This window comes from Cryptomeria japonica, chromosome 10, assembly GCF_030272615.1.
Source record: "Cryptomeria japonica chromosome 10, Sugi_1.0, whole genome shotgun sequence".
Taxonomy (NCBI): domain Eukaryota; kingdom Viridiplantae; phylum Streptophyta; class Pinopsida; order Cupressales; family Cupressaceae; genus Cryptomeria; species Cryptomeria japonica.
The window spans coordinates 8,868,888-8,881,779 of NC_081414.1; the positions used below are offsets into that span (position 1 = coordinate 8,868,888).

General features: G+C 35.5%; 1 protein-coding gene across 1 annotated transcript in view; it reads right to left on the reverse strand.

The window, feature by feature from the left end:
* Positions 1 to 4,243: 4,243 nt before the first annotated feature.
* The window catches only part of LOC131069386 (plastidal glycolate/glycerate translocator 1, chloroplastic), a 47,251-nt gene continuing 38,602 nt past the window's right edge, over positions 4,244 to 12,892 (reverse strand). The window contains exons 7-8 of the mRNA XM_058004775.2: positions 9,898 to 10,027; positions 4,244 to 4,569 (exon numbers count right to left, since the gene is read on the reverse strand). Coding sequence (XP_057860758.1) covers positions 4,419 to 4,569; positions 9,898 to 10,027 — 281 coding nt within the window. The 3' untranslated portion in view covers positions 4,244 to 4,418. The remainder of the gene's footprint in view (positions 4,570 to 9,897; positions 10,028 to 12,892) is intronic.

The following is a 12,892-nucleotide window of genomic DNA, read 5'->3' on the forward strand; positions in this document are numbered from 1 at the left end:
CCACTTTGAAGATCAGATAGTTGGAAATAAATTTCAAGGAGTTATGATTAGAGGAAGATTGGCAAATGAAGAGGTATGTCTTATTTCTCAAATTGATCCTACATCAATTAATGAGGCATGTGAAGATAAGTATTGGATTAAATCTATGGAAGATGAAGTGGAACAAATTGAAAGAAATAACACTTGGTCATTAGTTCCCAGGCCTAAAGAAAAAAATGTAATTGGAACTAAGTGGGTTTTCAAAAATAAACTTAATGAAGATGGCAAAGCAATCAGAAACAAAGCAAGATTAGTGTGTAAGGGATATTCACAGAAAGAAGGAATTGATTACAATGAAACCTTTGCACCGATAGCTAGAATTGAGGCTATCAGACTTTTAATGGCTTTTGCAGCACACAAGAACTATAAAGTATATCAAATGGATGCTAAATGTGCATTTCTGAATGGAGATCTTGAAGAAGAAGTTTATATTGAACAACCTGATGGATTTTCTTTAACAGATGACAAAGATATGGTTTGCAAGTTAAGGAAAGCTTTATATGGACTAAAACAAGCGCCTAGAGCTTGGTATGCTAGATTGTTCAAATATCTTTTCAAACTTGGATACACTAAAGGTAATGTTGACAACAATCTATACTACAAAGTGAAGTTTTTGTTGATGATATAATCTTTGGAGGAGAAGATAGATTGTGTAAAGACTTTTCTAACAAAATGCAGCAAGAATTTGAAATGTCTATGATTGGAGAGATAAAATTATTTTTAGAATTGTAGATTTCACAGACTGATAAAGGTATATTCCTATGTCAATCTAAGTACTTGAAGGAATTACTAAAGAAATTTGGCATGGAAAACTCTAAACCGATAAGCACACCTATGACTACAACTGATAAACTATCTTTGTATCTTCACGCGGATATAGATAGATAGGGACCCCTCCTCTAACTATAAGCTAAGGAAGGACTTTATGTCCATAGAATTGTAGGGGCTGTCTCTCGAGTGACTACACATGGACCGCTGCTTCCTCACTGGGTAAGTAAGAGTTTGAGCAGATTCAGTTAATGATGCATTTTACCACTATGACTGTTACTCGCTCGGGAACAGGCTATGACTATCGATCTGGGTCACCACCTGTTAATCTGACTAGATACAAGTCTATGATAAGAGGTTTACTGTATTTGACACAAACAAGACCTGACTGATATTATGAATGCAGTATGTATTGTTTCAAGATTTCAGAGTAATCCTAAAGAAAATCATGAATCAGTAGTGAAAAGGATTTTCCGGTACTTACAAGGCACTACAAATCTTGATTTATGGTATCCTAGAGATGAAAATTTTGATTTATGTGCATACGTAGATGCTAATTGGGCAGGAGATGTAGATGACAGAAAAAGCACCACCAGTGGAGCATTTTTTCTTGGTAGCAAACTAATTTCATGGTTGAGCAAGAAACAAAGTTGTACATCACTATCAACAGCAGAATTAGAATATGTTGCAACATCAACTAATTGTACACAGGTATTATGGATCAAACAAATGTTGAAGGACATAAAGGTAAAATGCAAGGAACCTATAACTATTTACTGTGATAATATGACAGCAATTGATATATCAAAGAATCTGGTATTTCATTCAAAGACTAAACATATTTCCATCAAATTCAATTTTCTAAAAGAGAATGTTGAAGCAAAAGAAGTGAAATTGGTTTATGTGAATACTAAAGAGCAGATTGCAAATATTTTCACTAAGCCTTTACCTAAGGAGACTTTTGAATATCTCAGAGAGCAGCTAGAGTCCTACCCCCACCGGTAGAGACTTAGACAGTTGATGTTTGTCATCAACCGACAGAAATTAACAGAGAAAATTTTATTCTGGATTTGATGAGGAGAGCTACTTCTCAGGGGGAGTATTGGATAAATTGGTTGGTATTTTGTTATGAATTGGTATTTTGTATTTGGTTTTATATTGCTTTGGCATTTGATGTCAAAGGGGGAGAGATATTATGGAAAAACATTTTTGGGGAGAGATATCTTTTGGGAGAAATCATTCCTAAGGGAGAGAAATTATGTATTCTAATTTTTGGTTAATGATCTCTTTGGGAGATTGTTGATTGTTGGTTTTTGGCATTTTTGTTTTGGCACTTTGATGGTTTTTCCATTTTGTGTTGCCATCAATGCCAAAGGGAGAGATTGTTGGTATTTTGGATATGTTGATATGGTTTTGTCATTGATGTCAACACTTGTCAACCTTATCAGCACTTGGAGATCTTTGGTTATGTTCACCGGCAAGTCAGAGACTTATGCACAGTGACCGGTATTTGGTTCACCGGCAGGTTATATTGTTCACCGGCACTTAGAATGACTTGGAGACTACTTGATTATGTCGAAGATATTATTTGATCACTTGGTTTTGGCGATTTGGTTATTGGTCTATTCGAGTTTGTATATTTGTTGTTACCGGCAAATAGGTCCAGGTTATGCACCGACAAGCATATCTATTCCAGATCAGCACGACACGTTATAAAAATGATTTGTTATTATTGTAAATGCATTGAGCCGACATGATGCATCGCTTATTGATTCATTTGTAATTGATTTTATTGTAATATCAATTAGTGAGCCGACCTATTCAATTGGTCTTAGGTTATGGTATAAATGTAAGATCTCATTTGTGAGATTGATATGTGATTGGAAAAAGGATTGTAATAAGGTATATGCGAAAATAAGCAGAGCTATACACGCAGATATCATTTGAAGATTGAAGGAAGGTTTTTGTGAAGGCATGTTAGAGCTAAACCGGTACTGAATTCAGCATATGAAGATGTTATTTTATGCAGTACATTATCATTGGATTTAAACATCCAATTGTAGTCAGTGTGACTCTCATTTTGTGATTGAGCAGTGAGCTCTAGGCAACTGGCATTTCTGCATGTGCAGACTATATATTGTATACACATACTATCTGCAATAATATCATTTGATTGTGGGTAAAGCTTCCCACCGTGGTTTTTCCCCTTACAAGGTTTACACATACAAATATTTGTGTTATGTGTTGTGGATGTTATTGTCTTTCTGTTTCATGCATTCATCTTTACTGGTACTGCAATTAACTGATAAAACTGTCTACCGACATAAAGTTTGGTTTACCGGCATTAAGCATTCAATTTTGGTTGAATTTATTGGACAACTGATTCACACCCCCCCACCCCCCCCTCTCAGTTGTCTCTGGGACCTAACATTTGCTATATAGCCTTTGCCCATGGACCTCTGATTTAGCTATCTAGGCTTGGGCCGTTTGAACTCTGAGGGGTGAACTTGTGTCCCTCTACCTACTTTTTGTGGATATATGTACTATAATTTTTAATTAATAGAAACTGACACATATTCATCACAAATTAAAAAATTAGCCCATAGATTTGTGTTGCAACTGCATTTCATGTTGTATATCAATCTAACACATGTTGGTGTTTTATAATTAGTTTATTTATTATGCCACATGCTTTTTTCTCATAAGTGAGTCTAAAATCATATTTTAACCTCGTAATTTTCTAAATAATTTAAAATATTAAAAGTTGTTGAGTCATATAGGTTATTGAACCATGCATATAATGATTATTCAGATAATTGTTAAAAGTTTGAATTGAAACAAATTTAACTTTCCAAGTAGTTAAGATGGCCATCACTTGCATGATGTTCAATTTTACAATAGATTTTAATTTTGAAGTAAGGGTTTCTAAAAATAGAACTTGGCTTAGTGATGGAAAACTTGTATTCTTAAGAGATAGGTCACAAGTTGAAATCCTTATGTATTCCTCACAGTTAGGTGCCTCCCACTAAATAGACGGTCCAATATCATGAACTATCAAAAGATCCATTTCCATTTTCAAAAGACAAGTTTTCCATAAAATAATTTATAACACAAAATACTATATATTTGTAAGCAACAAAACCTCAATTAAAGCACGATATCAAATTATGGCCCTAAATTAGGTAGAAAATATATACTCCATTTAACCATTCCAAATATCAGAAAATGGAATCAAAATTTTATAGTGATTCCGTGTATTACAACTAAAATATAGCATCAAAGCAGTGTATATGGAGCCCATGTAGGATATCTTCCATCCAAATTGTATCGCATCAATTGTAATCTTGCCGCTGCAGTGGTGAAGTTTGCACGCTATATATCCTACTTTAATTAAGCTTTCTCCAAATTAAGAATAACAAAAATCAAACCAACAAAATAGAGAAAATGATTGAATAAAATTATGAAAATGAATGGTGTCTTGATACAGAACCATCTGTCTTCTGCAGATGTGCCAACATGTTTCCATAATTTACATTGAAGATTGGAGATGAATTATATTGTATATGTACATATTGCATAATGCCAATCAAAGCTTGCAGGTGTTTTCAGTCTCAGCCTACAACAAACAGTAAACTTTGGCGCACTGCTGGAATGGAACACAATAACGACCCAAATATGCCAGTTAATGCGTAGGCAATAGCACAAAATGGAAGGGCTTCTGGCTCTTTTGCTGACAGTGCAGCTGTTCCCAATCCATGAGCACTGAAATACACAAGCAGCTACGTTAGCTAAATCTATCTAATGCAGTTTATATACCCAAATAAAAATGTGTCGTTATGCCCAGCATTTATGGAAAAGCAAGAGAGACTTCAAGAACTTGTAAAAACAGGCATATCTCATAACAGACAATAACTCTGCAAACTCTCTTGAGCACAAGCAGCAAAGTGTAACTGCCCGAAAAGGGATTAAATCGCCATTTTGAATTATATGAATACAATGATGGTAAGAAAGCAAACAGGAAGAAAGTAGTCTAGAATACATATGGCTATGGGACAAAATAATGATTTTAGATGCACATGACGCTTATCAATACAGGACTTGAATGACTTGGAATAGTCAGCCTTGTTTTTGAGTAGAAGTATGCACAAACCAGTCATGAAAGTCCACAAATATTTCAACAATTGATGATGAAAGAAGAGGAAACTCTATGAACACCAGATGTTGGATCCCGTTCTTGATTTGCCCTGATTCTTGCTCTAAACACAAAATACGATTTTAAATTTTGAACTATACCATGAGTTCCCAATGACATGGAGTTTCGAGCAATGGGGACATTATCTGCAGTCTGCTTTATTTTGTGTCACTTTACCCACATCATTGTACTTAAACATATGTGCCACACCATGCTGCCATGCCCTTAGGTTTATGGTGTGAATAGGGTTATGAGTAGTCAGTTTGTTGCTACCTTCTTCACTAAGTGATTATTATTATATTTTTATTTAGGTAATTAAGTCATTCTAGGTGTTATATTTAGGTATCTAAGTTGGCCTGGCTGACATCCAAGGCATAAGTAAAATGCTGCCATGCCCTTAGGTTTATGGTGTGAATAGGGTTATGAGTAGTCAGTTTGTTGCTACCTTCTTCACTAAGTGATTATTATTATATTTTTATTTAGGTAATTAAGTCATTCTAGGTGTTATATTTAGGTATCTAAGTTGGCCTGGCTGACATCCAAGGCATAAGTAAAAGGTATATATAGGAGCTAGTGGTTAGTATCACCATCATATTGTGAATTGTGTCCATATTGAAGATATTTTGAAGTTTGCCCCCCAAAAGTGACTTATTATTTTCAATTATTTGTAACATATTTCCTATTATATTCTTCTTTAGTGCAAATTATTTCATTAAACACTCTCAGATATTACTTTCTTTTGGTGTAAATAAAGTATTTTACCTAACTAGTTCACCTAGTAAGTCCTATTCACATGTTAAGTTTACTTATCTTATCTCATTTGCTTCTTGTGCCTTAAGTTATTTGATATCTTGTTGGGTCGATTGTCTCATGCCATAAGATTAAGTGCAATGTCACTTATAAGATCTCCCCTATCTTTATAGTTTAATGATACAATTACACTTACGCTTCTTATGGACTTGACACTTATGCTTCTTATGGACTTGATTGGAAATGTATAATGACTTCAAACAAGATTCAATCGATGGGTCTTATATGAATGTTAGATTCTTAGCTAGGTGATAATATAACCTTTGAATCTATTGTCAACTTCAACGTATCGTTCCATGAGAAATCAAAATATAAAGTCCAATGAACACATGGTCTGATGATATATGTATGCAGAATTTACTGCGATTGCAGTGTTTCACTACCTAAATGATCGATACAATTATATGTTTTTGAACTTCCAAATATAAGATCACTGTGCCTGAATTGGCTCTTTTATAACATGATTAACTATGTTTCTGATATAAGAATCAAAATCCAGATTTTTGATTGCCCAAGCTTGCTGTAGTTGCTTATTGAACAATCTGCCTGTGATGCTGACGTAATTTTTATGGTGTTCTGTTCTTCTGAATCTGATCGATGGTGTTTCTTTTGAATGGACTGCTGTATCTTAATTCCCATGATCTGCTCATATATCTTCTTTCAAATCTGCTTATAACTTTGCTGCGAATCTGCTCTTAAATAGGAGTTGTCTTTCCATTGAATTCATGCCCAAATGAATTATAATAGCCTTCCTTTTATACCCTTCAAGAGTCCCTTTTCGCCAAAAGAGGCAACCCTTCCAACCAGGTTGGTCAACTTCTTATTATTATTATTTTATATTGTATTATTATTATTATTAGTTTTTTAATTTTTCCTTGCCCACATGGACGCTAGAACCAGGAGGGTTGGTCAGAATTTTCTTTAAATTAATTTAAGATCCCCTTAAACCCTAGGTCGGCCCTAGACCTAGGCGAGGTATGACATTAAGACACTTATCATGATTTTGTCTAATCCTATCTCTCACCTTGCCTATATAAGCAAGGTATCCTATAAGATCTCATATCTCCATTTGCAATGTATGTTTTGCTTCTTATTGAGTAGAATACAACTTATTCTAGATCTCATTTCTGATTGCTAGTTTTTCTTTCCTTCATTAGTTTATATCCTAGGTACACTTTTCAGCCAAATCTCACATGTTATCAAAACAGGTGTGAGTTGTGGGTTAGCAATATTTTTGAAATGTAGGAGTGCATAGCTACTATTTTTCAAAGAACATGAGTATGCTCTTCTCTTCCATCCTTGAATGATTTGGAGAGTCAAAAAAGTGTGGAAAAAAATATCAATTTCTGAGGGGGTTCATATTTTGATTTGCCAATTGCAGGGTTTTTTTTTGAGCTTCCTCGAGACAATTTGAGCTCATCATGGAGTGTAGAGTAATTGAGCTCATCAGATTTGCCTTTTGTTTCGTCCTAGTTGGAGATTGGAGGCCAAATCTACAAGGGTTTGAAGAGGGAGGTCCATTTCCAAATCTAATAGGGAGACATCATTTTAAAACATTTTGGGTCAAATATGACCTTGCCATGTGCTCAAAAGGCTCAGAAACCCCTATTTTCATATATAATACTTTATTATTGGTGACATAAAATTTTCAACATTTTTTCACACAATTATTTTAAATTTGACGGCCAAATGACCATCAATCAAGAATGTCTTAAATTTGATGGCTAAATGATTGTCAACAAGTTGCTCCAATATGTCCCCCTCTCCATAAGTAGTTTTGATTTTGCAATTCAACTTCAAACAACCATAACTTGGGCTCAAGTCCTTTTTGCGAGCCATTTTTTATAATCTGGGATACAATTTCACACTCTTCACAATGGTATACTAAATTTTTTATTTTGGTGCTTGGCTTTTTCAAAAATTGCCAATTTTCACTGGTGTTACCAAACTGTTCTTATTTCAAAACTTCCGAGGTTCCATTCTTTCTCGTATAGTAACATTTTTTGTAAAGTTGTTTTTTCAAGTGCATAATTTTTCTTTTACTTTGCAGTGGTGTAATCAATTTTTTTGAGGGGATGGGGAGGTGGTGGGCGGGCAGAGGGGCATGTTGTAGTTTTGTATTTCTTTTGTTGGAATATTCTAATTCTTGACTACTTTGAGGAGAATACCATGGATCTATCAAGTTATCTTTCAGTTATTTAATGAAAAAGAGGGAACTTAAGGCTTGGCGAGATGGTATTCACCAAATAAGGCTTGGAGAACAGAGAATGGTATTTCAAGAAATGTCATATTATAGGAACTATGCGTATTAATGTAATCACCTACATGCAAATTATCTTATCAGATTTTGATTCCCATATTTCCTCTTGGATAAAAATTTAGACCATGTATGGAGATCTAGTTGATCCTCAATTCCCAAATGATTCTCTCTTTGATTATTCAATTCATGTAGATGATTGTGATAATATTCCATATGATGAAGATACCCTAGAAGTGCTAAATTATTGGCAAAGTACATTCTCCTTCTCCTTCAAAGACAGCAGTTTATTCTTCGACTTGACTCCTATAGAAGCATCTCCTCCTCTATCTTCGAGTCAACATCAAGGGGTTGAGGACTCTTCATTTTCAGCACTTGCAGATTCTATAGTTGATCATGCTCAGAATTGTTGTGTGGACACTACATCATGGGATTCCTCATCTCTTATTGATCATTGGAATGATTACTTGCAGGACATACAATATTTGCTTGTTGAATCCCACATACGAGATGATGATAGTATTGAGGGTATTCATCTCCTCGTTGATGACATCACACAGAGAGGTGCATCACATTCTTCAGATGACCTAAGGGTACATTTAGATCCTCTTCCTTCCCTTCCATATCCGTATGCTTCCATAATGAAAAATTCTGCAGATACTCATGGATTGATAATTTCAACTCAATCACCATTCATGTTGACATCTTCTACGGTGGTACTTGATTCTTTATATTAGTGTTTGTCACAAGTCGGCATCTTTTTGGAGCAGCATTTGGAGGACTCGCCATCATCCTTGGTCCATGCTCTACATCAATCTCCACTTCGTTTTACATTGGCACCTTCTTCATTCAATATTGGGACTCCTAATATTGTAATATTTGAGCAGATTCCTTCTTCCCTCATATTCCTTTTAGGAATGCTGAGATATCCTACATATATCATTGGCTCTATTTCTTCCTAAGGGGAGGAATGTTGTTAAATGATCTTGGACCATATTCAGGTTCCATGTCGAACATCTACCATTAGTGCAAGAGTTTGTACATTTAGGAGGGTTCACTTATGGAGGAGGCCTTTTCCTCACACAAGGGTTTGTCCTTCTTATCATCTAGAGAGCATTTTCCTCTCTTTTCAAGAGGAGTTTTGTCCCACTAGGTCTTCTCCTTTTCTTCAATTGTGAAAGATTGCATTTATACATGGGTACCTCAACAGGCCTAGTAGCTGAGACCCATCATCATCATCTTTGCATTTTTGTATTCCCTAAGTTGCACTTAGGGGAGGGTCTTGGTATGAAGAAGGTATTTTACCTAACTAATTTACTGAGTAGGTCCTATTCACATGTTAAATATACTTAGGTTCTAGAAATTTTTCTAGAATTTATAGTTGCCAACAAGATCTTATCTTATCTCACTTAATTCTTGTGTCCTAAGTTATTTAAGTATTTTGTTATGTTAGTTGTCTCATGTCATAGGATTAAGACACTTGTTATAATCTTGTCTAATCTCATCTCTCACCTTGCCTATATAAGAAAAGTATCTTGTAAGATCTCGTATATCAATTGCATTGTATGCTTTACATTCTCATTAAATAGAATACAGTTTATTATATCTCATTTCTGATTTCTAATTTAGCTTTCCTTCATTCTTTTGTATCCTGGGTAGGCTTTTCAAGACAATTATAGGATGGCTATTGATGTATTACTTTTTGCTAGTTCAATAATTTTACTCATTTCAACTATCTCACAGAAAATAAAACATTTAAAATGCTGACAGGAAACTTATAATTACATAAAATAATGAATGTCCTCTTTAAGCTGGGTATATAGATTGTGACCTGGAAGCTGTAGCCATTCCCCGTGCAATAGGATCATCAAGACCCAGCTTGTCAAGCAATGTTTGCACAAAATTTGCTCCAATCAATCCCGTTAGCACCACAACAGCTGCTGTAAGGGAAGGATTTGTAGCTGCAGCAAAACAACTTATGGCATGATCAATTTGCCTACCTTTGAGTCATACCATAGAAAATAAAGTCTAAAATGAAAAGAAAAATGAAATATATCCAATTTTCAATGCATGCAAATGAAGGAACAGATACATCAGTATAAATCTAATACCGTATTCTCCATACAGACATTCGTAGATGACAGAATAGAACTCTATGGTACATGCATTGCATTGGAGCATAGCTTCACACAGAACAAAGTTCAAAAACATACCACCTCTCTTTTCTATAGAAATCACTTAAATGTATTTAGTCAGCCAGGCCAAATTTCCATTTTCATTGATTATAAGAAGGAAAAACTTGTTCAGTCTCTATAATACTGATTCCGTCTCTATGTAATGTAACAAATATTTTAACCGACAGTTAAAACTTCATAAGTAATGTGTCTCCATGATTGTCAAGTAGCAGTCAAATCTAACTCCATTAATGTGATATAAGATATATGACATCTACAAAAATTCGATTAGGCTAAGAAACAATAAAGGACACTAAGAATAAATCAATAATACTAACTAATCAGCCAGAACTTCACCTAGGTCTTTCATTTTGTTAGGTCCTTCAATAATTAAAACGAAACTTATGGCGCACAGCAACTAAGCCTCCGAATTTGTATATTTGTGGTATTCGGATTCCTCTATGGCACTTTCATTAACTCGGTGAGCCAATATACTTTCATTAACTCAGTGAGCCACAATCTGATATGCATTTGCCTTGTGTTGTCAATACCCACTCTAAGCATTTATTTAGGATCTGTTTCCTTAGAGATTTCTCCAGATACCCTTCATAATCTCTGTCCCAAGGGAGAAGTAAATATTTAGACCAGGGGATATATATGGAGGTTCAGTGGGATAGCCTGAATTGCCTTCTTTTGCCTCTGAAGAAGTTCATCCGATATTCCCATTTGTGTCAATATCATTCATAAATTCCTCTGCCAACAAGTTGAGCTACAACTTAATGAGGATTATGCTTGGGAGAAAAAAATTACACTATAAGACTGATCACTGCAAAACAAAAATCTGTTGCATTTGCAATATAATAAAGTAAAAATAAGTGCCATATCAGATTCAAATTTTCACCCAAATGTGGGTAGATCTTTTTGGGAACAGACACTTTAACACAATCTGTAAACTATATATATAGCTTTTCTCATTTCTGGTTTCGAGCTGTGTGTGATACTTTTCATCATCAACGTCGTATTTGCTTCATCCTAATGATGGATCATGTAGTATGATCCAAAACGTTGATGATGAAAAGTATCACACACAGCTCGAAACCAGAAATGAGAAAAGCTAACATTATGGACTGTGGAAATTATGTATATATATATATATATATATAACATGTGATTATCTACCTTGGACCATTAGACAAAAACCCAAGGCATGTCACTCAAACCAATAAACCCAAGCATTGGTGTCTGCATTAAATGTTGGGAAGGCTAGCAACAACAAGGTGGAATTTATGGCTGTTGTATGTGGACTCCAAAATCATTGTTCCACGGCCATTGGGGACGGGGAGACAGGGGGGCGCAGGGATGGGCTTCAGGGACGGGGGGACAAAGGGAAAAAATTTTGGGGATGGGTTTCCAGGACGGGGGGGACTTGGGGCTGGGAGGGGGAAACGCGAGTCCAAATCTTGATTCAAAATGGATTGTGGAGAAAAAAGGTTATTCATTTCTAACAAAAGGAGCAAAGTTGAGCTACGTGGCAGTTCAATGCAGAGGCCTTTTTCGCACATGCCTGCCACAACACTGAAATCCTTCACTTCCCTTGCTCGATGGGATCAAGAGACAATGGCATTTGCAGGGTCAAGGGAGAGCCAACTCATGGAAAATCAGCCTTAAATGGGGATGTGTACCTATGACCTAGGGGCCTTCCTACTTCCCAAAAATGTCCTCTTCCCATCCCACTAGCTGCAGAAAATCAGGGGAAGTCCCAACAATTAGGGGGCATCCCTATCATTTGAGGATGTCCCACTTTTTGGGAGCACAACAGGACATTCTGCCATCCTACCGACTTACACTTTTTTTTTAATTCATATAAAAATTACAGTGAAATTCAAAATATGAAATAAAATGCAGAAAGACCTCCAGAAGATCTAATTGCAAAAGGCTCATTACCTGGAATATATGAATTCCACATATGTTAACCTTAATATTTTAAGTTTCACGGTAACAAAAGATTTTTTTTCATTTCATTATTAGCAGAATTCAATATGTAACTCATATACATTTTTATCAACAGTAGACAGTACAACTAAAGAACTTTGCCCAACATTTGGGCCTGATTCATGTCAAAAATTTTCTGTTCCAACCAAATTACTTGCATTGTTGCATTGTTGAAAAATTCTTAGTCATTTTTAAAGTTTCAGCTACTTTTAGTTTGTTCAATTTTTTTATTTTTTTTGTGATGATGTATCAAAATGTCATTTTTGACATATATTTTTTCAATAGTGTAATGTCCCCTTTCTAGGCGACAGGAGATGAGAAGAGAATTGACCTATCACTCAAGTTCCCGTAGGTCAACTAGATGGTTAGGGGACTCATTCTGAGGGGCATAGAGCTTTGCAACAGCTCCGTGAGCCATTTTGAGCGTTTACACGACAATTCCTATTTTTTAGGTAAGTCTCCTATTTTTAAGGGAGAACTGGCAGTTGACTAGATGACCACCCGGGGGACCACGGAGTAGAGCAGGACCCTTTTGAGAAGTTTTGGAGTTGGAGGGAGGTTCCTACTTTTTAGGGCGAGTTCCTATTTTTTAGGGCGAACTGCCAGTTAGCCTGCAGGACTCGGGTGGCATCGGTGACGATAGTGCTTCAGACAGAATTC